The 24,076-nt window shown below is 35.8% G+C and overlaps 1 protein-coding gene and 1 pseudogene across 1 annotated transcript in view; one reads left to right on the top strand and one right to left on the bottom strand.

Annotated features, from left to right (window-relative positions):
• CDS1 (CDP-diacylglycerol synthase 1) overlaps window positions 1–24,076 on the top strand; it is an 86,866-nt gene that overhangs the window by 49,153 nt on the left and 13,637 nt on the right. The window contains exons 6-10 of the mRNA XM_077142956.1: window positions 14,660–14,718; window positions 16,532–16,614; window positions 17,894–17,981; window positions 20,157–20,225; window positions 22,083–22,235. Of these exons, the coding sequence (XP_076999071.1) occupies window positions 14,660–14,718; window positions 16,532–16,614; window positions 17,894–17,981; window positions 20,157–20,225; window positions 22,083–22,235 (452 nt within the window). The remainder of the gene's footprint in view (window positions 1–14,659; window positions 14,719–16,531; window positions 16,615–17,893; window positions 17,982–20,156; window positions 20,226–22,082; window positions 22,236–24,076) is intronic.
• On the bottom strand, window positions 1,397–3,490 carry LOC143668290 (cyclic AMP-dependent transcription factor ATF-2-like; annotated as a pseudogene).

Here is a 24,076-nt window from a genome sequence, read left to right as displayed (position 1 = left end):
TGCACAACTTATCATAAATGCATTACAGATATTTACATAATGGGATCCTGCTTGAATGCCAGAAGTTGCTACTGGGTAAGACTCATAACTATTTTACAAAGTTTTCTTACACACATCCACTACTTTATATATATATATATTTTAACAATTTAGTCTATTTTAAAATATTGTACTGTATTCTGAACATAACTGCAGAATAAAAATAGTTAATGGCACATTAGAAAACTCAGTATCCCACAGATGACTGGATAATGAGAAAAGTGTACCTACAATCATTTCATCAGAAACAAACTACATCATGGAATGTTAGTTATCCAAGCCTGCACGGTAATGACATTTTAAACTGCAGTCATCTATTGGCCAGCATCACACTGAAGGCATCATTAAACATTCAAGCAAAGATTGCTGGCATAAACTACTGAAAAGACACACGCACACACACACACACACACACACACAAAACACACTCACTCATTCACTTTCTCTCTCATGCACTCATTCTTGCTTCCCACATTATAATTACATTGTTCTAAAGATAGATACTGATTTTTTTTCCACGAGAAACATTATCAAAATTTGCTACTAAAAGAATGACAGTGCTTTCACAAGAATAAGTACAAGTTAGCTCACAAGTACAAGATGATGGGGGAAAAGTCTTAAATTTTCTAAATAGTAATTTTAGGCTTTTCTGGCAACCATACCATACTTGATTATGCATAAACTTCTCATTTTGGAACCTGAAATCTGCCCCCAAAAAACTCACCAAAACCCTCAAACATTAATTCCAAAAAATCATTAAATATCTGATAACCGTGTATTGTACATTCTATAATTACATATTTTTTAAGTCTCAAAATGTAGGGTAAATACTGAATTTAAGATCTGAAAAATAAAGTTTATTTTTGAAATGAGAGGGATTCCAAAATTGAGGTCTACTTAAAATCTTAAAAAAATGAAACTATTACTAATGACACTGATCTAGTTCAGTGTGCATAAAAGCACTGTATGTCTTTTACCATGTTACCACTCACTTAAAAAAAAGTGTTCCCCAACGTTCTTCTTTTTGCATAATGTGCAAAACAAAGGCAAGGAGATTAAAAGCAAATTTCTGTCTTTCTCTTCCTAGTGCTTTATGACCTTGTTAATATTACAAAGTCAACAGGGACTATGCAGAACTTTGGTATAAATGATATAACAACACTACAATCACAGTTGAGGATTAAGAGAAATGGAACTGGGAAGGGGGATTCAGTAACACCCCCCATTTATCAGAACACCACCAAATTAAAGTGAAATAAACCACAATGGATTATAATACAATTTGTACATTTAGCACAGAAAAATTAATAAATCTAGCAATATTTATAAAAAAAGCAAAATCAGTCTTTTTCCAGACACTAAAAACTGTATTTCAGTCTGATCATGAACTGCTGCTATACCAACTTTAGAGCCAAATTTAATTTCAAGTAAAAAAAAAAAATTATAACCACAAATTTTGCGTAAATGGAAACTGGTCTTTCCTTGATTTCCTTCTGAAGTCACTAATGAGTATGTAAAACTGTTGCACTGTGGGTTTTTAATCAACTTCCTGAAGGCTGCGTCTGGGAGGAAGGAGCCATGACAATCTGTGAAAGTGCAGGCTATGTACTCTGGTCTGCCATCTGGGTGAGGACTGTAGTGGCTACAGCTTCTGCCTTGGAGGTTGAACTGACTCCATTTGATGTGCTGGCAGAACTATGCTGTATAGCTTCAGTATGTGGACTACTCGGTGCTGAAATGTCTTCTGAACTATCATCTTTATCAGCAGTATGATAGCCAGATTTCTTCTGCATGGCAGTTACAGGGCAATCTTTATGAGCCAGAAGAAGCTGTTTCAGCTGTGCCACTTCATTTCTCAGCAGGGTGACTTCACTCTGCAGTTGACCATTTAATGAACTCAAGTCTTCTGCTTTCTTCTCTAAAGACTGAACCCAGACTTTCCGTTTTTGTCGGCATCTTGAAGCTGCTGCTCTATTTCGCTCTAGAAACTTTCTCCTTTTTTCATCAGGATCTTCATTAGCCGCTCTTCTTTGACGACCGCTTGTATTTTGGGTCTGTAGAGCTGTGTGAGCTGGAGAAGCCGGAGTTTCTGTAGTAGATGTGGCTGGCTGTTGTAATGACTGTGGTCGAGATTCCTCTGATTGAGTCCTAACCAATCCGCTACCATGACCTTTGACAGTATCTCCATTGGTCACTGGAGGATGTTGCTGGGTCAAAGCAGCTTTTAATCTCATTTTTGCTTCTGATTGTACTGGTTGAGGGGAGGACAGACCTGGGATTCCTGGGACACTAGGTACCATGGTGACTGGTCGAACAAGTGGAACTGCAGCAGGAACATGTACGTTAGAGCTTGTAATTGATGCAGGGATAGCAACAGGCATGGTTTGTCCATTAGGGAGATGTAACAGAAGAGGAAATGGGCCTGGTACAGGGACGATTGGCCTGTTGGAGGATGGTGCTTGGGTGATTACAGTACTTGAGGTTGGTGAGGGTACTGCCTGCTGAATAATTACACTTGAGTCAGAACTTGTAAGCAGGACATTGGGAACTTGTAATGATGCTGGACGAACAATACTGATGTGGGCTGTGCAGTTTGTGCCAATGGTACTTCCTTTTCATCACTGGTAGTAGACTCTGGATGAGGTAAAGGACTCTCCTGGTGAGTTGTTTCTACCACAGAGGGCTCCTCAATTTTGCTTCTTATGATAGGTGTTGCAAGAGGGGATAAATCTAAAGGCATTTTTTTAATGTTGTCTTCAGAGGCTTTCTTGAATTCATTCTCAAATGGACTTGCCAATTCATTAAACAAACCCACTTCTTCACAGTTTTTCAGAAATCTTGTTGGTGTTGGGGTCTGATCAGCCACAATGACACTGTCATTACGTGCTGGACCAAATTTCAGTGTCATCTCATGTTTATGTTTATGGACAGCCAAATGATCCTCGTTGGTAAAACGCTTGGAGCAAGATTCGTTTTTATGTTCCAAAGAAACTAGGAACATGGTTTCTCCATTGAAGGCAATCGTTAAATATTTCTGAAAGAATATACTTCAGGCGTGGTCTTCTGGCCACATCCAGGGGCAGTACATAGAAAGGGTTTGTCATCACTCATATTCCACAGGTCCTTGTATTGCCTGGCAGAATTCACAGGTAACTTGAATTTCATAAGTTGAACAACTTATCACATCCTCTTTTTTATGGCAAAGACGGTTTCTGGCTGGTGGGCCATGAGCTTTATATTCACTCTGCTGCCAGGAATCACTCCTCTCTTATCAAATAAGCAGAGCTTCTAAAGTTTCCATTTAAGTATCCTTTCCAGATCACTAGCTTATGCGCCTTTCAGTCGCCCGAGAGCCGCAAGCACAGTCGTGTTTACAAACTACCCCAGGAGGAAAGGACTGAACCACACTTTAAAGGCCACGGGCTCCCACAGGCTTCCGTCCTATCTCGCGAGATCGAATTGACAACCCTTCTCGGCTAATTCTTTCTTGAGTGCTTAGCAGAATTCACATGTCAAAGCATCCTGGACTTTTCTTTTTTGGGAGCTTCTTGATGACTGATTCAATCTCTTTACTTGTTATTGGTTTGTTGAGGTCATCTATTTCTTCATGAGTCAGTGTTGGCTGTTCATGCCTGTCTAGGAAGTTGTCCATTTCATCTATGTTGTCTAGTTTATTAGCATATAGTTGCCCATAGTATCTTCTTATTGCCTCATTTGTTTCAGCAGGGTCAGTTGTTATGTCTCCTCTTATATTTTTTTTTTTTTTTTTTTAAAGAGAGAGGGAGGAAAGGAAGGAAAGAAAGACAGAGAAGGAAGGAAGGATGGAAGGAAGGAAGGGAGGAAGAAAGGGAAACATTTTCTTATTTTATTATATTTTGTTTGTTTGTTTGTTTTTTACATGGGCTGGGGCCGGGAATCGAACCGGGGTCCTCCGGCATGGCAGGCAAGCACTCTTGCCCGCTGAGCCACCGCGGCCCGCCCTCCTCTTATATTTTATTTGCATCCTTTCTCTTTTTTTGTTTTTTTTTTTTTCCTTTGTCAGTCTAACTAGGGTCCATCGATTTTATTGATTTTCTCAGAGAACCAACCTCTGATTTTTTTTTTTTCTATATTGTTTTTATAGTCTCAATTTCATTTATTTCTTCTCTAATCTTTGTTGTTTCTATTCTCTTGTTTGCTCTGGGGCTAGTTTGCTTTCGTTTTTCTAGTTCTTTCAGGTGAACAGTTAATGTCTTGATTTTTGCTCTTCTTTTTTAATATAGGCATTTAAAATAATACATTTCCCTCTCAGCACCACCTTTGCTTCATCCCACACATTTTGATATATTGCATTTTAATTTTCATATGCGTTAAGATATTTACTGATTTTTCTTGTAATTTCTTTCTTGACCTACTGGTTGTTTAAGAGTGTGTTATTTAGCTCCATCTATTTGTAAATTTTCTTACCCTCTTCCTGTTATTACATTCCAACTCCATTCCATTTTGATCAGAGAAAGTGTTTTGTGTAATTTCAATATTTTAAAATTTATTCAGACTTGTTTTGTGACCCTCATGTGGTCTGTCCTTGAGAATGATCCATGAGCTCTTGAGGAAAATGTGAATCCTGCTATTGTGGTGTATTGTAATGTTCTGTAAATGTCTGTTAAGTCTAGTCAATTTATTGTATTATTCAAAATCTCTGTTTCCTTATTGATCCACTGTCTAGATGTTCTGTCCATTGATGAGAGTAGTGAACTGAAGTCTCCAAATATTACAATATAGGTGTCTACTTCTCCCTTCAGTGTTGTCAGTGTTTGCCTATATGTTTTGGGACACTGTGGCTCAGTGCATAAATATATATAATTGTTATATGTTCTTGATGGCTTGTTCTTTTTACTAATATGTTGTGTCCTTTGTCTCTTTTAATTGTTTTACATTTGCAGTCTAATTTGTTGGGTATTATTATAGCTACTCCTGCACTTTTCTGCTTGTTGTTTCCTGTGAAATATCTTTTTCCAATCTTTCACTTTTAATCTGTTTTTGTCCATGTGTCTGAAGTGTGTCTGTTGTAGACAGAATATAGATGGGTCCTATTTTTTAATCCATTTGCCAATATATGTCTTTCGATTGGGGAGTTATAATCCATTAGCGTTTAATGTTATTACTGTAATAGCAGTACTTCTACCATTTTGTCTTTGGGATTTTATATGTCATATCTTATTTTTTTTTCTCTTTTTACCTTTACTGATAGTCTTCATTTCTACACTTTTCTCCAGACTTCTTTCTCCTATCTTCTCTTCTCTGCCCACAGTGCTCCCTTTAGTATTTCTTGGAGAGCCAATCTCTTAGTCACAAACTCTCCTAGGCTCTGTTTCTCTGAAAATATTTTAAACTCCTCATCATTTTTGAAGGATGGTTTTGCTGGATATAGAATTCTTGGTTGGCAGTTTCTCTCATTCAGAATCTTAAACATACCATACCACTGCTTTCTCACCTTCATGGTTTTTGCTGAGAAATCCACATATAGTCTTATCAAGTTTCCCTTGTATGTGATGGATTGATTTTCTCTTCCTGCTCTCAGAATTCTTTGATATTTGGCAATCTGACTAGAAAGTATCTTGACGTAGGTCTGTTTGGATTTATTCTATTTGGTGTATGCTGTGCTTTTTGGATCTGTGATTTTATATGTTTTGTAAGAAATAGGAAATTTTCAGTGATTATTCCTCCATTAGTCTTTCTGCCCCTTTTCCATTCTCTTCTTCTTTTGGGACACCTATAACACATATGTTCATTTGCTTCATTTTGTCATTTAATTCCCTGAGACCCTGCTCATATTTTTCCATTCATTTCCCTATGTGATTTTCTGTATTTTTCAGATGTCCTGTCACGTAGTCACTAATCCTTTTTTCTGCTTCTTCAGATCTGCTCTTGTAGGTCTCCATTGTTTTTTCCTCTCTTCTATTGGGCCTTTTATCCCCATAAATTCTGCTGTTTGTTTTTTTCAAGTTGTCAAGTGCTTCTGTATATTTACCCATTGTCTTCTTTATATACTTCATCTCTTTTACCATATCTTCCCCTCAGCTCATTGATTTGATTTTTTATGATTTCGCATGTCTCTTTGAACATCCTGAATTAGTTATTTCACCTCCTGTATCTCATTTGAAATGTTGATTTGGTGCAATATGGGCCATAACGTCTGTTTACATAGTATGGCTCATTATTTTTTGCTGATATCTAGGCATTTGCTTTGCTAACTAGTTTATTCTGGAGGTCATTTTTACTCTTTTACCTAGGGTTTTCTTGTTGGTTGGCTTTGTTCTCTATCTGTTCTTTGGCATTCATTTAAGTTTCCTGTAGACCTCTAGCATGGCATGTTTAACTGATCAGAAATTTTTAGCTTTAACTTTTCTGGTTCTTGTCCAACCTATGCGGAACCACTTTTTGAGGAGATCAGATATGACTTCCAATGCAGATCAGGTATGATTGACCACAGTCAATATTTCCCACATAGGAAAGGCCCGCACCTTAGGAGGGTGTAACTAGTATCCTGTTTCCCTGAAGATGAGACTCAGCAGGTTGTCAGAGTTTTCTGTGAAGTCTCTAGACTCTCTGCTTTTCCTACCCTGCCCAGCCTGTCGTGTCTGTCTGCCACAGCTTCCCACCAGCATAAAATGGTACAGTGACTTTAATGTCAGCAGCTTCTCCCTGCCAGTGATGTGGTTGAGACAGAGGCTGAGGCAGAAGGTGGGTTTAGATTGACCTGGGTCCCACCCTCATTTTCTTGGGGAAGATACACCCTTTAGATTATTAGCCCCATTCACCTAACTAGTTACTTTGTTTCTTGGATGTGCCTTAATTTTTCCCTTGCCTGGGGCAGTGAGTGCTGAAGCTTGAGAGTGCTCTCAGTTTTCTCTAATGAGCTGTGAAGAAGTTAAAAAAAGAGTGAGAGAGAAAGCCTTTCCAGAGCCAGACCGGAGTTTCCCGGGTTTGTCAATCAAGAGCTGGAGTTGGTAAACAGCTCCATGTGTCCCCAAAATCTGTGTCCCGTTTTTATGGGGCCTGGCCCTTTTCCAGTATTCTGTGGTATCCAACTCAAAATCCTCTGTTGGTCATTTTTTCTGGTTGTTTTCTGTCAGCCCCACCCCCTCACTGCCAGGGTGAAAACTCCGGGTACCTTTAGTGCTTACTCCAGATTTATCTGTGCTTGAGAATGTGTTAATTAATTCTGCACTTGGAGCTTGGTTGAGCTACAATCCTTGCCCCTAGTAGGGTCTGTTTCTTTTTTCCTAGGGAATCAGCCTGTCAAGCCCATGGGGGGATGGGTGCCAGCCTCCACAGCTTGGGAGACTTACAGTTCTGTGTGGGATCTCAGCCATTCCACCCATTCCAGGCTTGTGTATGATGTGTGTCTGGTCATTTTGTCCCCACAACAGTTGTTCCATTCAGTTTCTGGCTGTTTTTTAGCTGACCTGGAAGACGAACTAAGTTCTACCCCTCACTATGCCATCATTTTGCCAGCTTCCACACCTAAATATTTTTAACACCATTTTGACTTCTTTAAAACCCTTAAGAATTAACTTATATGATCAGTTTATTTGAACACTAATTACTTGGAATCTTGAATAAGGAGTAAGATCTTGTTTATCACATGCCAGAGTAAATTGGACAGAGAATTAAAAAGTATTTGCAAAGTTCCCTTGATGGACTTGGGAGAAAGGAAAAAATGTTCAACTTCCCCATATGGGGAATCGTGATATTCTCACAAGCAGTGGGGACAACTGGGTCAATAAGCTGAGCCCTCGATCTTGGGGTTCACCCCTATGAAACTTATTCCTGCAAAGGGAAAGCCAAGCCTACTTAAAATTATGCCTAAGCATAAAGATAGATATATTGACCAATGGAATCGAATAGAGTGTTCAGATATAGACCCTCTCATCTATGGACAATTGATCTTTGATAAGGCAGTCAAGCCAACTCACCTGGGGTAGAACAGTCTCTTCAATAAATGGTGCCTAGAGAACTGGATATCCATAAGCAGAGGAATGAAAGAGGATCCATATCTCACACCCTATACAGAAATTAACTCAAAATGAATCGAAAACCTAAACATTAAATCCAAGACCATAAAACTTTTAAAAGAAAATGTAGGGAAATATCTTATAAATCTTATAATAGGAGGCGGTTTTCTAGACCTTACACCCAAAGCAAGAGCACTGAAGAAAGAGATAAATAAATGGGAACTCCTCAAAATTAAACACTTTTGTGCATCAAAGAACTTTGTCAAGAAAGTAAAAAGACAGCGTACACAATGGGAGATGATACTTGGAAATGACATATCAGATAAAGTTCTAGTATCCCGAATTTATAAAGATATTGTTCAACTCAACAACAAAAAGACAAACAACCCGATTACAAAATGGGCAAAAGACTTGAACAGATAACTTCTCAGAAGAGGAAATACAAATGGCCAAAAGGCACATGAAGAAATGCTCAACTTCCCTGGCTGTTGGAGAAATGCAAATCAAAACCATGATAAGATAACATCTCACACCCACCAGAATGGCCATTATTGATAAAACAGAAAATGACAGGTGCTGGAGAGAATGTGGAGAAAGAGGCATACTTATCCATTATTGGTGGGAATGTCAAATGGTACAACCGCTGTGGAAGGCAGTTTGGCGGTTCCTCAAAAAGCTAAATATAGAATTGTCATATGACCCGGCAATACCATTGCTAGGTATCTACTCAGAGGACATGAGGGCAAAGACACAAACGGACACTTGCACACCAATGTTTATAGCAGCATTATTTACAATTGCAAAGAGATGGAAATAGCCAAAATGTCCATCAACAGATGAGTGGCTAAACAAACTGTGGTATGTACATATGATGGAATATTATGCAGCTGTAAGACAGAATAAAGTTATGAAGTATGTAATGACATGGATGGCCCTTAAGGACATTATGCTGAGTGTGATTAGCCAGAAACAAAAGGACAAATACTGTATGGTCTCACTGATATGAATTGACATTAGTGAATAAACTTGGAGAATTTCATTGGTAACAGAGACCATCAGGAGATAGAAATAGGGTAAGATATTGGGTAATTGGAGCTGAAGGGATACAGATTGTGCAACAGGACTGAATGTAAAAACCCAGAAATGGACAGCACAATACTACCTAACTGTAATACAATTAAGTTAAAACACTGAATGAAGCTGAATGTGAAAATAATAGAGGGAGTAGGGCTAGGGGCACAAATGAAATCAGAAAGAAAGATAGACCATAAAGACTGAGATGGTATAATCTAGGAATGCCTAGAGTGTGTATTGATAGTGACTAAATGCACAAATTTAAAAAATGTTTTTGCATGAGGAAGAACAAAGGAATGTCATTACTGCAGGGTGCTGAAAATAGGTGGTAATTAATATTTTAAAATTTCAACTTATGTGTGAGACTAAAGCAAAAAATGTTGGTACAAAATTTATATTTTGACTAGTGCATTTCCTAATATAACTTATGTAGACAGCTTAATTGAACACCATAAGTACATGGAACCTTGAGTAGGACATGAGGACATGAGATCTTGTGGGTTTGTCCAGAGTGATGCCCCGATAAATCCCAGAGTGATTTGAACAGTGAATAAAAAAGTATTTGCAAAGTCCCCTTCAGGGAATGGTGAGAAAGGGAAAATTCAACTTCCCCAAGTTGAATTCTTGATATTCTCACAAGCAGTGTGGACAACCAAAGCTATAGGCTGAGCCCCCAGTCTTGGGGTTTGTTCATATGAAACTTAACCCCACAAAGGACAGTTCAAGCCTTCTTAAAATTAAGCCTAAGAGTCACCCCCGAGAGAACCTCTTTTGTTGCTCAGATGTGGCCTCTCTCTCCAGCAAACACAACAAGCAAACTCACCACCCTCCCCCTATCTACTTGGGACATGACTCCCAGGGGTGTGGACCCTCCTGGCAACATGGGACAGAAATCCTAGAATGAGCTGAGACTCAGCATCAAGGAATTGAGAAAACCTACTCGACCAAAAGGGGGAAGAGTGAAATGAGACAAAATAAGTCTCAATGGCTGAGAGATTCCAAACAAAGTGGAGAGGTTATCCTGGAGGTTATTCTTACACATTAAGTAGATATCACCTTGTTAGTCAAGATGTAATGGAGAGACTGGAGGGAACTTCCTGAAAATGTAGAGCTGTGTTCCAGTAGCCATGTTTCTTGAGGATGATTGAATAATGATACAGCTTTCACAATGTGACTGTGTGATTGTGAAAACCTTGTGTCTGATGCTCCTTTTATCTACCTTGTCAACAGACGAGTAGAATATATGGAATAAAAATAAATAAATAGGGGGAACAAATGTTAAAATAAATTTAGTTTGAAATGCTAGTGATCAATGAAAGGGAGGGGTAAGGGGTATGGTATGTATAAATTTTTTTCTGTTTTCTTTTTATTTCTTTTTCTGAATAGATGCAAATGTTCCAAGAAATGATCATAATGATGAATATGCAACTATGTGATGATACTGTGAATTGCTGATTGTATATGTAGTATGGAATGATAAAACGTTAAGAATGTTTGCGTTTGGTCTTATTTGGTATTTAAAAAAAAATTTTTTTTAAAGTTATGCCTGAGTCACCCTCAGAGGCCCTCTTTTATTGCTCAAATGTGGCCTCTGTCTCTCAACCAACTCAGCAGGTGAACTCAGTGCCGTCCCCATTATGTGGGACATGACTCCCACGGTGTAAATTTCCCTGGCAATTTGAAACATGACTCCCAGGGATAAGCCAGGACCTGGCATCATGGTTTGAGAAAGCATTCTTGAGCAATAGGGGGAAGAGAAAAATGAGACCAAATAAAGTTTCAGTGGCTGAGAGATTTCAAACAGGGTTTGAAAACAGAGTTCACCCTGGAGTTTATTCTTCTGTATTATGTAAGTATCCTTTTTAGTTTATGGTGTTTTGGAGTGGCTGGAGGGAAGTACCTGAAACTTTTGAACTGTGTTCCAGTAGCCTTGATTCTTGAAGATGATTGACTATTGATGCAGCTTTTACAGTGTGGCTGTGTGATTATGAAAACCTTGTGTCTGATGCTTCTTTAATCCAAGGTAAAGACAGATGAGTAAAAAAGTAGGGATTAAAAAATAAATAAGGGGGAATAAATGATAAACATTAGATAGATTAAAATACTGGTGATCAATGAGAGGTAGGCTTAAGAGATTTTTTTCTTGTTCTTTTTATTTTTTTCCTTGAATGAGGCAAATGTTCTGAAAATAATCATGGTTATGAAAACATAACTATGAGATAATATTGTGAGCCATCAATTACATACTTTGGATGGACTGTATGGTGCCTGAATATATATCAATGAAAATATTCTTAAAAAGTCAAAAAACAAAATGCTTAAGGAAAAATTTGTGATTTGAATATAATATACTGAATTCAAGAAATTGATAGACATATAAAATTAACTTTAAGTCATAACTAATGCTGTATAATTAAGATTTTTTTTCCCCGAACATTCTGAGCATCTTGTATAGCAGAAGAAGATGTTGGAATCCTTAGAAGGTGTCACAGATAACGTCACAGATGCCATACCTCCCAAAACACAAGTTTGGAATTAAAGACTACTAAAATCCATATACATGCCAGTGTTGTTTAAACCTGTAGCTCGCCACGCAGATTAAAGCTAATTTTAGCTAAATTAAATTGGTTTCGGTTACAGTTTGTATGATACGTATTCATCTAAAACTTCTGATAACTCAGTTGTAGTCTAGTGTCTGTATATGGACACATATAAAACTGTGCTTCTGAAGTTATTTAATATGTTCTTAGAAAGTTTTTGCAGTGTTAATTAGTTGGGTAATTGTAATGAAATATAAACCAAGTTAAAAAGTGAAGTTTTAGACACCAGTCTCCAATATTCTATCTTACATCCATCTTAATGTCTGCCATTGCAGTCAGGGACTACATATCTTTACTGAATTGGTTCATCATCAACAATATAATTTTAAAATAACTTTCTTGTTGGTAATGCATGATTAACTGTACAAATACAAGAAGTTCCCCTAATGAACTGGAACAAATGTATGACCCTATTAGAAGGAGTTAATAGAGGGATTTATGGGGGAAATGTACGTGTTGCAAACTATGGACTATAGTTAGCAGTAACATTTTAATATTCTCATAAATAGTAACAAATGTATAGCACCAGTACTGTGGGTCAGTAAAATAAGAAGTATTGGAGGATTTGGGTTTTCTTTTTTCTTTCTTTTCTAGAGTAATGAAAATGTTCTAAAGTTGATCATGGGGTTGTATGCACAACTGTGTGATGATACTGTGAGCCAGTGATTGTACACTTCGGATGGTTTGTATGGTGTGTGACTATACCTCAGTAAAACTGCAAAGAAACAAAAACCTTATGTTTTCTTTTTATTTTCTGTTTTATTCAACTAGACTATAAGCTCCTGGATGTCATTGCCTACTGATCCTACTCATACTTGTATCCTGTGCCTGGCACATCAGAATTGCTAAATAAATAAGTTGTAATTGTTGGCTCATCCTTCTAAAATTGCCCCTAGCCCATCTTTTGGACTTCGCAAAGTTTTTGTTTTGTTGGGGTTTTTTTTTGGCTTTTACTTTTCCTGACACTTTTAGAAATCTCATTCTCTTTTGTTCTGTTTGAATATACCTCTCTTTAGTCTGATGGGTGATTGTCTCTCCCTAGTCACCTGATGTGTTCCTCGAGAGTGGAAATATGATGGACGTATCATTGTATAGACAGCACCAGACACAGCATCATGTATGTGATGATTATCAGTAAATGCAGCGGAACATGATTGTACATCAAGAGTTGCATATTTGGAAGCTTTTTAAATGTATACTTTTACCTACCATACTGTAACAAATCTTGTGAATTTAATTGGAGATGCAGTCATACAAATCTTCTTTAATTATGGACTCTACTGTACAAAGTGATTGTTCCCATCTATTTATTGATGTTTAATACATATATGCATTTTGACATATTTAAGTTTAAAATAAGCATCTGGCCATACAGTTATGAATGAAAAGGATGAAGTTCTTATGTTTCCTTTAGCAAATATTTTTCTTTTCTTTTTTTTCTTTTAAAATAGCATTTAATCGTAGATGTTCTATGAAAACAATGTAGCCTCCCTTACCCCCTAAAAAAGTCAAAGAACTGTATTATCTTAACGTTATCTCGGAGTCAGATAATTTATATCCCTTAATAGAGTATGTCAGACAATTAATATCCCTTAATAGGGCATGTTACTGGTTGATTTAAAGGCAGAATTGGATCAGGTAAAAGTAAGTTGGCACAACTCTTCTGGATAAAGCGTCCACTCAGAAGACACTGAATAATTCTGGTAATTTTTTTTTTTTAAGAAGTGCTTATGGGTACATGGTATATAATTTCAAGGAGGAGAAGGTCACATATTTTCGAATAGTATCTGTGAGGAGATAATCAGGTAAATGATGTTGAGAAATTCCCGCGGCTCTTCCTGGGAGAGTCAGGTGATCTGCTCAGACCGAAGGAGAGAGTCTACCGGCATCTGTCTGATCACACTGCTTTGTCTTCACATGCAAAATCTGTATTTCCTATGGGATCGATCAGTTGATAGTTCAATTTCTATTTCAGAGAACTCACTCTCTAAAGATGCTCCAGAATAGAATGTATATGTGCATTCTGAAATTAAATTATCTGAAATTTAACTTGGTTTAAGCATTTTAAATTTCCACTCTGTAAAAATGTCATCTTTAGAAGTTTTCTGACATGTTATATTGGGCATATTGCCCCCCATTATTTTATTGTATGACTATTAGATTTCACTTAGTTAGATGAGAATATTTAGTAATTTTTCACTGCAGTACATTTGAAGTATATAAACATGCAAATGCTTTTAGTTTTGAAATTAGTGAAAGTATTATATTTACTATACTTTTTATAATATGTTTCTGAGATTTTTCAAGTTACTCCTAACTTGAATCTTGCTGAGCTAATTAAATAAGAGTTTATGAAACTACTTGACTCTTGAGGGTCAGTAAGCTGTCTGGGGCTTATCTACTTTCTAAGCTCTGAATGCCTTTTGTGCTTTTTTCTTCATCTATAAAATATCCCTACATCACTGGAATATTGGAAGGATTAAATGAGTTAATATATATGAATGCTTAGACAAGTGCCTGGAACATAAGTGTTCAGTTGTTAGCTTCCATAATAATAATTATTATTAATAGTTTCTGTACTATGTACAGATTGGAAGCATTTTGTATTTACATTTGATGGATTGATAAAGCAAATAAATTTGATTCAACTGAAATTCAAGATCTGTTTTTCCATGTCCACATATTCGCAAGAGACTAATTTCTTGAATTAATGCAGGGATGTTTATTGAATCTGTGTCAGGAAATATACTTACTAGGCACTTTGGAGAATACAAAGATCTTTTCCCTCAAGAAATGTACTTATGCTTCATGTAAACACTTATGCAGATAGTATATAAATGGCTAAAATATGCCTAGACATGGTATAGGAAATTGGCTTAATTGAGCTCAGTGATTCATATGCATTCTTGGTACCAAATTGTACAAGTACATGTTTTTGTTCTTGAACAGGTTTCTGCATGTTTGTACTGAGCTTGGTGAAGAAACATTATCGTCTGCAGTTTTATATGGTGTGTATTAACCATTATTCTGTAGTGATTGCTGTAATAAAAATCCTTACATTTAATTTTTTTCTGTGCTGAGAAAAGCTACAGAAATCTCCTAGTTGATGTCTTGCCTGAATGTTAAGGGTACTTAATTTACAATGACCATTAAATACAAAATGCCAAGGTTTAAACGTTTTGAAGATTTTATAATTTTAACTTTGTTTTCAAAGTTTCTTGAAATTTTTTTCTTTGAGTGTTTTGTAAGTCTATAAAATTAAATGAAAGTTTTAGGATTCTTTACATTTGTAGAAATTTTGATGGGCTTTCATAATTTCTCAGTCAGAAAGTCTGAGAAATATCTATCATATCCTTCTATGGAAAGTCGCTGTATTTACTTGCTGTTAGCATGAGCTTAAAGCAGGGAGGAGAGCATGTGTTCTCTTGATATTTATGTTAGTTACAGGATTGCATAATTCTTTTTGGCTAAGGTATTTTGTACAGTGTATCAGTCTTAATGTTTAAGGAAATTTATCACTGTACCTGATGAACTTTTCCTGTTTCTTTAATGTCACTTAGTATAAGACTAATATGCAATGTAGTATTTAGGTCTGTCAATACTAGTATGTTACTAAATACTAAATACTTGCAGTATTTAGATATGTGAATTCGTGTACCAGTGTTCATTTTAGATTAAGGATATATTTCCTATTTTTTATGCTTCACTTTTATTCACTGGAAACTTGTAGTGTTTCTTACATTCATAATTTCAGGGGATCTGAGGTGAAAATTCTTAATGTAAATCTACTGACAAGACAAATAGTAAATCATAGAATTTGCTATGAAAGTATATATAGTGCCTCCTTGAAAAAGTCATATTTGCATTTTTGAAGCAACAAAAGTAAAAGAGAATTGGATCTTTTAAGCAGATAAAAGTAAAATACAACAAAGCAACCACTAAAGTATCATAATGTTTTTTTTTAATTGGAAACAAGATTATTATGAATAAACTAAAATTCTAAGAAATTTGAATTCATTTTATAAAATTCAAACCAAATACTAGACATAGAGCGTTGGCTTCTTTTTGTTCACATTTTACTCTTAAAGACGATGTTAAAAGTCTCTGATGGGTGGGCCAGTGGCTCAGTGGCAGAGTTCTCACCTGCCATGCCGAAGACCTGGGTTTGATTTTTGATTCCCAGTGCCTGCCCATGTAAAAAAAAAAAAAGAAAGAAAGAAAAAGTCTCTGATGTGGCCGTCTCTAGACTAGGTGGACTTGACGAAAAGCAAAGGACTTTGAAATTGAATATTGTCATTGAGCAGACCAGTGAAGATCAGCTTTCAAGTATGAAAAGATGGAATTTAAGAGCAGTTGAACCTGCTGGTTTGAATGATTTGAAGTTAGAATTAGCTCCATAGGGAAAAGTCATGTAATGAACTTCAAAAGAGAAACAGTTTATCATTTTTAGTAACTGCAGTATGTAGTCAGAGTAAAATGTTCCTTTCTAAATGCCCTAATGCTATAACTTTCTCAATATCATTGTAACCATGATTCAAGATTATGGTTTACTTTTTATATGTATTTTTCAGGTTAGTGGTATTTTCAGTATTGTTAACCTTCTGTCTGCGTATACTTTCTTAAAGGTTTTTATTATTCTAAGGTTCTAGTAGGCAACAAAATGAATATAAGTTACTAACCGTTCTTATTTTTATATGACCTTATCTTACAAATTTTGAATAAAAGTTGTGTCAGGTTTTTGTGTTTCAAAATTGCTTTTTCTTCTTCAGCTGCATTGAATATTTGTCTTTACTAATTTTTGTGTTGTTGGGCTATTAACAGTTCGCATGGACTCATGTCACTTTACTGATAATTGTTACTCAGTCACATCTTGTCATCCAAAATCTGTTTGAAGGCATGATATGGTAAGGGAATAGTATTATGCTGTTTTATATTTATGATGTTTTAGCACTTTTTAAAGCTCTTTAACATGGAACTGTGTCTTCCAGATTTCTACTGAAATTTACCATATGTTGTCACTCTATTCCATTAAAATGCCCTATTGATTTTTGCTTACTATTTGACAAATGAAGGCAAGGTGCTTTGCTAACAACTGGAAATCTTTGTTGTTCAGATTCCAATTAAAAATGCACAAGGTCCTTACAAAAGCACCCAATGATTAATTATATTTCAAGGATGTTAATAAACCTCATGTGACTTTTTACCAAGTGTAGACTTTAAAAAGAATGTATAATTTATGGAGAATGGAAAAAGAACATGATAGGTTTACTTGCTAGCAAACATTGTGCTGAAAGTTCATCTTCTCTAGCTGAAAACTGAGTAAGTTCTGCCCTGCTCTATATAGGAGTGAGTTGCCAGATTTTGGATGTATGGAGTTGCTAGCTCTATAGTGGTGACTTGCAGACTCAGAAAGCATTTTTTATAAGCATTGATTAGAGGAAAAGTGTGAGATTAAAAATATCTGACCATATTTTGTTCACATTGCTTTTAAAACCATTAATTAAAATCTTTAACAGTTGATGAGTTTGGTCAAGATTAATTTATTCCCTGTTGAGTTTTTTTTTATATATAAACAAGATTGTGTATGTACGTGCATGTGAATAATTAGAATGATTTTAAGACTGCTCTCCCATATACAAACTTTTTGCTGCAATTAGTAAGTTCTATACCATTAGTAGTGTTCAGTGTAACCTTGAAATGATATAGAATTAAAATTGATCATTTTACCTGAAAGAGAAATAGTATTAACAGCATGGTATTAATTTATCATTTCATACTCTGTGTAAGCAGTTAACTCATTTTCCATTTTAAGAAACTACATTTGGTAAGATAAACCTTGAACCTGATTTGTTTTACTTTTTATACTATAATAATTTGTTCCTCATAAAACTGAATGTTAAACATCCATAACTGCAGAAATTGATTAATTTTCTTCCTTAGCAGTATTCTCTTGCATATCAATTTATTTGTAGTTTTTTTGTGCTTAATTGCTAAATGGGCAAATTTGGTTGACATTTATTATTTCCATGGACATTTTGGCTAGTGTTAGGTCCTGGACTAGTCTGCAGTGTAATTTAAAGAGTTGCTGCCTTGATTTATTATGAGTCAAACTTATATGAATATTTACCACTTAATCATATAGAATTTTTCTTTCCTGCGCCTTTTTTTTTTTTTTTTTTTAAGGTTCCTGGTTCCAATATCAAGTGTTATCTGCAATGATATAGCTGCCTACCTTTTTGGATTTTTTTTTGGGAGGACTCCATTAATTAAGGTAATGGAAGAATACTGCAAACAAGCTACTACCATAGCCTTAAAGACTAGCCACTGCAGAAAATTTCCAACAATTTGGGAATGTTGCACGTTTTTTATTTCTGGGATGCCTTGATTTTCCTTAGTGGCTTGTTGTAAACAAGCCTTTCTTGACCCTGTTCTCCTTTCACGCTGTCTCACCCATCCCCTCCCCTGGCAAACTTTCAGAAATAATAATTTATAATATTTTCACATATGTCTAATTTTTAAGGTTTCCATATCCAAAGTTATTTCAAAAAATATTTCTGAGGTTCTATAATAAAGTCCTGATAAAATTCAAGTAGCGTTGAGAGATTAGGACAAGAAAAGGGAAAGTATACATGTGCAGACTAACTTGGTTTGCTTTGGATTTTGTTCTGTTTCTGTAAACAGAACAGAGGCAGAGATGGAAATGAATTAAGTTATACAGTTATTATTATTAGGAAGAAAGAAGCAAGCAAATTCTTCATGGAAAGCAGAACTTTTTCTAGAACTGGTTTCTTAATAATTTTTTATGTCAGTGCTTTAGATGGGACTTAGCCACATAGTGGGCAATGTTTAATAATAGTCCTGCAAGTAATAAATTCATTGGCTATTTTAATGTTATTGTGCTATTACATGAAGGCTAATGTTGGAGGGCCTAAAACAGCTGCTCAGATATAAAACCTTCTTTTCAGAGTGATACGAGAGTAGCCTAGCCTTCCCACAGGAATGCATGGACTGTCTGTCCTTCCACAACTCTCTCCCACATGGGAGTCCAGTGCACAGCATCCAGCTGAGCTGTAGAGATATTGGCAAGTCAACCTATATATTTAAATGAGATCAAGAGTTCTCTACCATCCAGGAAGTTTTAGGCTTAGAACACCTTCGGAGAGGCTGTGAGAGCTGCAGAACAATCTCAGTGTCTGATTTGACGCTCACTTTGCTGTGAATCTACCAGGATGGATTAGTTGTAAGATAAAACCAGATATAATTAAGGAAGTTAATACCTAAACAGGATTTTTGAATATGAAGAAATCAATTTGACTTGATAAGCTATCTTTAAAATAGTCAGCAGGCACTTGTGTTTGAGTCCACTCCCACTTCATGGCAATGACGCCAAATTATCATAGGAGAACATGTATCCCTCCCTTCTCCACGGCAGAATTGTTATCAGATTTATCAGTAAATCATTTCTGCCACACTTCTAGGCTTTGAGCCTTACGTCAGGACAAGAGTGCTATAAGCTCACGTGGCTTAGCCTAAAACTGATTTCTACTTTCAGAGACATCCCTCCGGTATTTGGCTTCTGTCTGCATTGTTGCACTGTAATGATCATCACAAAGGTCACCAGTGATCCTGGTGGCCAATCCCCGTGCACATTTCGGTCCTTATTGCAGCTCCAAGGCAGTTACCACTGTCTGCCCCTAAATCCTTTCTTCCGCCCGCCTCAGCACGTTCTAGCCTTTCCTCCTCCAAAGTTCTCTCCCGAATGCCCCATTGACTGAGAAACTATAGCCCAAACCGAAGGGCATCTGTTCTTAGAAGCACAGCATGTTCCCTTCGTCATGGAGACAGGCATAGATTGTGAGCTAGGGGAAAAGGATTGTAAATACTTGTGAAGATAATACAGTATCAGGGGCTCTGGAGTATCTTACCATTTCAGAAAGGGGTCTGTGTATGTTTAGCATATTGGGAATGTATGCAAATCTGATGTGTTGCAGTATCCATTTTTTTGTTGTATTCATTCTACTTTTGGTCATTAGTGGGTCAACACAGTGTGTAATTTGAATGAATGTATCTCTTACTTCCTCCAAGAACTGCACTATTATGAGGTTTATATAAGCATAAAAGTCATAGGATGATTATTTCAGGTTAGAGTGTATAGTCCTTTGGGAGTAAAATATAAATTCAGTGAGGCCATTTAGCAAAAACGTAATAGATATTCACAGCTTGTCAAATGTTTTGAGAGCCTCTTCTGTGTTAGATACTGTTAGAGGGATTTGCATAAGTAAATCAGGACCATCGAATGGAGAAAGGTTCAATGCCATCCCAATAAGGAAAAAGTAAAAAGAAATGTGCAAAATATTGACGGAACTCCTTGAACAGAGCTTGCATGTATTTGTGTGTATTTTGTGAGTGCGGTAACTCTTTTTAATTTTATCTGGCCTTTTTTTAGTTGTCTCCTAAAAAGACTTGGGAAGGATTCATTGGCGGTTTCTTTTCCACAGTCGTATTTGGATTCATTGTGAGTTTTACTAGGACTTTAATTTTATTTTTATTTTGAAAAATGATAGCAAGTTTATTACTCCTAAACCTAAAATAATTAAACCACAAGATGCCAGTAATATGTTTAATTGAAACCTAAATATAGGTATTCTTAGCTCTCCACTCTGACTGCACATCAGAATCACCTGGGGAGCTTAAACAAAATTTATACCCCATTCCTATTCTAGACCAATTAAATAAAAAATCTCTAGACTGGGGCTTGGGCATTGGTCTGTTTGAAAACTCCCCTAGGTGATTCTGATGTGCAGCAGTTTCTAACAGCTGTCCTGCGTTGTGGGGGACATAAGGGGCGGAACAGGTGGTAGTTTTGAATAAAAGCAAAGAGTGCAGCTGACGGCAGAAGAGCTCTGCCTCGTTACTGCTCAGTGACCGCTTGGCTTGGTGGGTGGCTACTGCTGTGGGCACAGCTTGCAAGAAAAATCTGTTAATTATAAATAATTAATGTTCATTTTTATCCAAGAGGAGTGGACATTTGTTAATACATTAAAATTAGTTTACAGTTATGGGATTTAGGTTTTTATTAAATAGTGTCTGGTGAGGATCAATAAGGAAACAGTAAAATGGCTAGACATAAGATAAATAGGTAAAAAAATTTATTAGAATATTTGTTTTTATGAGTCTAGTCCCTGACAATTCTAATCTGTTCTCTATATCCAAAATAGAGTAGCTCATAACAACATGAAGCTTTGAGAGAGAGCAAATACAAATAAATGGAAATGTGCCATTTCCCTGGAAGGGAAAAGCACCATAATTTCTCGGTCTAATTTATAAATTTAGTTCACTCTCAGTGAAAATCTTACTAGAATTTGGCAAAATTATTCCAGAGTTTCTCTGGAAGGATAATTGATAAATAGAATAATGAAAAGGGGCCCAGTCTCATCCAGTGTTTATACATTATAAAGCAAGAATAATGAAAATACTATGTTTAATAATACTATAAGCACTTGACACTGTTAAGTACTAACTTTCAATATTATGGCTATTCTTGTAGTATTTGTAAGTAAAGCACTTCCCCAAAAAACTGTAATGTATGACATAACAATGAGGAGGTATAAATATATTTTTTTGTTACATGGTTTAGAGGGAAATAGTTATTTGTTTGGAAACAATCAGTTTATGCTCATTCACAGTATCATATTTGCATTTTTACAAATGATTCTTGATCACAATAATGGGGTGAATGGCTGCAATAGGAAAGAAAAGATAAAGAGAATAAACATTTGTCTAGCAATTTATATACTGAATTGTTTTATTTCATTTATTTCTATGTCCATGGCTGAGTACAGATTTTTAAAAATCATGATGTGACCAAGGAAAGAAAAATTTACTGAAAATTTTCTGGGTTGGCTAAGAACAACAGTGGTGTTTTTTAATCTATATAATTTTGCATGATTTTCTTAATTTTGAATCATTAGTTAATTATTAACTGATTAATATAAACTTGTATATAATAAAGTTAAGTCCTTTACTCCCCTGTATCTTTATAATTGTTAACTACTGCTGACATAATTTGTGTGCATTTAAAAAGTATAATCTTGCTATAATGCTAGTCTCAGTGTTCAAGTTAGCATCTCTCCTTCCTTCTCCCCTTTTTTTTGTGACAATGCAAAGATGACAATTTTATTTAATTTCAACTCTTTAGAATTTAAAATCTTTTCAAATCTTTTATTGGAACAATTATGACCATGTATGTTTGAAAATACATAGCAGGATGTTAATACAGGGAAACTAGCTTTCTAATTCTGGCCGTTCTGATACGTAACTTTAAAAAAGTTTTTTTAGTCGATATTTCATGAACTCTTGCTTCGTTATTCAGGCCGCCTATCTGTTATCCAAATATCAGTACTTTGTCTGCCCAGTGGAATACCGCAGCGATGTCAACTCCTTTGTTACAGAGTGTGAACCCTCAGAACTTTTCCAGCTTCAGAGTTATTCACTGCCTCCCTTTCTAAAGGCAGTATTGAGACAGGTAAGAGTAAAAATTCAAGATAAACATGGTTAGAGGTTTCTCCCTTTAGATTAAGATTAAGGGGAGCATTAAGATTTTTACAAGAAATTTTTATTAATCTTAGTAGGAGTAAGAGTTTTACAAGAAATTTTTATTGATGCAGAACTTTTAGCTTTGCCATAAAAAATGGATTTTAGTGTCTGCTTATCATTAATAACATGCTGCATCACCTTTTGTGACTTCTCTTTCTTGAACATAAAATGACTATTTCTATCGCAAACCAGTTGCCTATTAGGAATTTATTTGCCTAATGGTTTAGATACTAATGGTGATTTATCATATATTTGTATTGAAATTGTTTTTCAATAGCCCTTAGATTTTTAAAATCAAATGGATTAGAATATTTCAAATGTAATTAATTTGAATTGGCTCAATTTTAAAACTTAATTAGAATTCACCTGCTAAAGAATCTCATTTTTAAGGAATTTTTACTAATACAGAAAGCAGATGCTTCTGAAATTCAGTTTCCCTTCCAAAAGCGCATTGCTGACAATTAAAGGCAAGCTTGTGTTCTCACATTGAAGGATGTTGAAACCGTGTACTTTAACTAAAATATATGATATTTGAGAAGCATGTAAATCAACAAATTATTTATCTTCTTGAATGCTCAGTGTGTGGACTCCAAGAATTTTTTCAATATCTGAGCTATTACCTACGATTGAACTTTAAACTGCTCATCTTTGGTTAGTGCTTTTTTGCTTTGAGAACAGATCCAAAGATTAGTGTTTCTAGTCATCTTTCTTGAACCACACCCATTATGCATTGCCTGTAATTTATAGTTTCAACTTATTAAAGTGGAACAAAAACTAAGAATTTCAAATTTGACTGCAGAATCTTTCTCAATTTTTATGATCTCTTCTCCAGATCTTTTAGTTGTCTTGCTGATGCTCATTTTGAAAATCTTTTTTAAGTAACTTACTTTTGATGTTTCCAAAGTAAAAAGAACAACTTTTTCATAGTTTTGTTATGTATAAAGTTAAGTAAAATGAAAAATTAAAATAAATTACATAATTACCAAAACAAGCACTATTGGTAAAAAGAAATTTGGAAACTAAGTCAACTAATTCTGGATAAGTCTACAACTCAACAGGTAGAAGCAAAAGTTTCTAGATGAACTAGAAAGTTGCATAGCGTTTATCATGGTCTGCCAACCCTAAAGAACACCTCAGCTTTATCTGAGATACTACAAAGGTTCCATGCACTATGATTACTTTCTAGAAACCTACAACCTCCAAGTGGGTTCCTAGGTAGATGAGTCCTGAAACCCAAAGGGGCCAGCCTCTCCAGAACAAAAATTAGTTCCATCCCCTTATTCCAAATAGGGATAACTATAAGCATTTCAGCAGTAGTCAGCAAACTATCAGCTGGTGAGGACAGCCCTTACCAACATGAAAAGGTTAGAATGGAGCTAGCCCAAATACTCCTAAAGATTGAGAGAAAGATCAAAGGAGAAGGTGGAATTATGACAATGAAGATAGGATTTAACAAATGAGTGTGAATGTGGAATCATTATATTGATTTTTTTTTTTTAGTCTCCAGTGCCTAAAAGCAGAAGTAAAAACCTAAAATTGTAGAACTGTAACCCATACCAAACTTCTGAAATCTGTTTAATAACTGATTGTTGTGGTATGCTTTGACATTTATAGCTTTTATATATATATGTTACTTTTCACAAAAAAAAAAAAAAAAAATGGGTAGGACATGGTGGCTCAGCAAGCCGAGTTCTCGCCTGCCATGCCAGAGACCCGGGTTTGATTCCCGGTGCCTGCCCTTGTGGGGCGCAAGGGGGGGGGGGGCGGAGT

This window comes from Tamandua tetradactyla, chromosome 24 (assembly GCF_023851605.1).
Source record: "Tamandua tetradactyla isolate mTamTet1 chromosome 24, mTamTet1.pri, whole genome shotgun sequence".
Taxonomy (NCBI): domain Eukaryota; kingdom Metazoa; phylum Chordata; class Mammalia; order Pilosa; family Myrmecophagidae; genus Tamandua; species Tamandua tetradactyla.
Note: the sequence above shows the minus strand (reverse complement) of the source record. Positions and strands in the feature narration are given on the sequence as shown.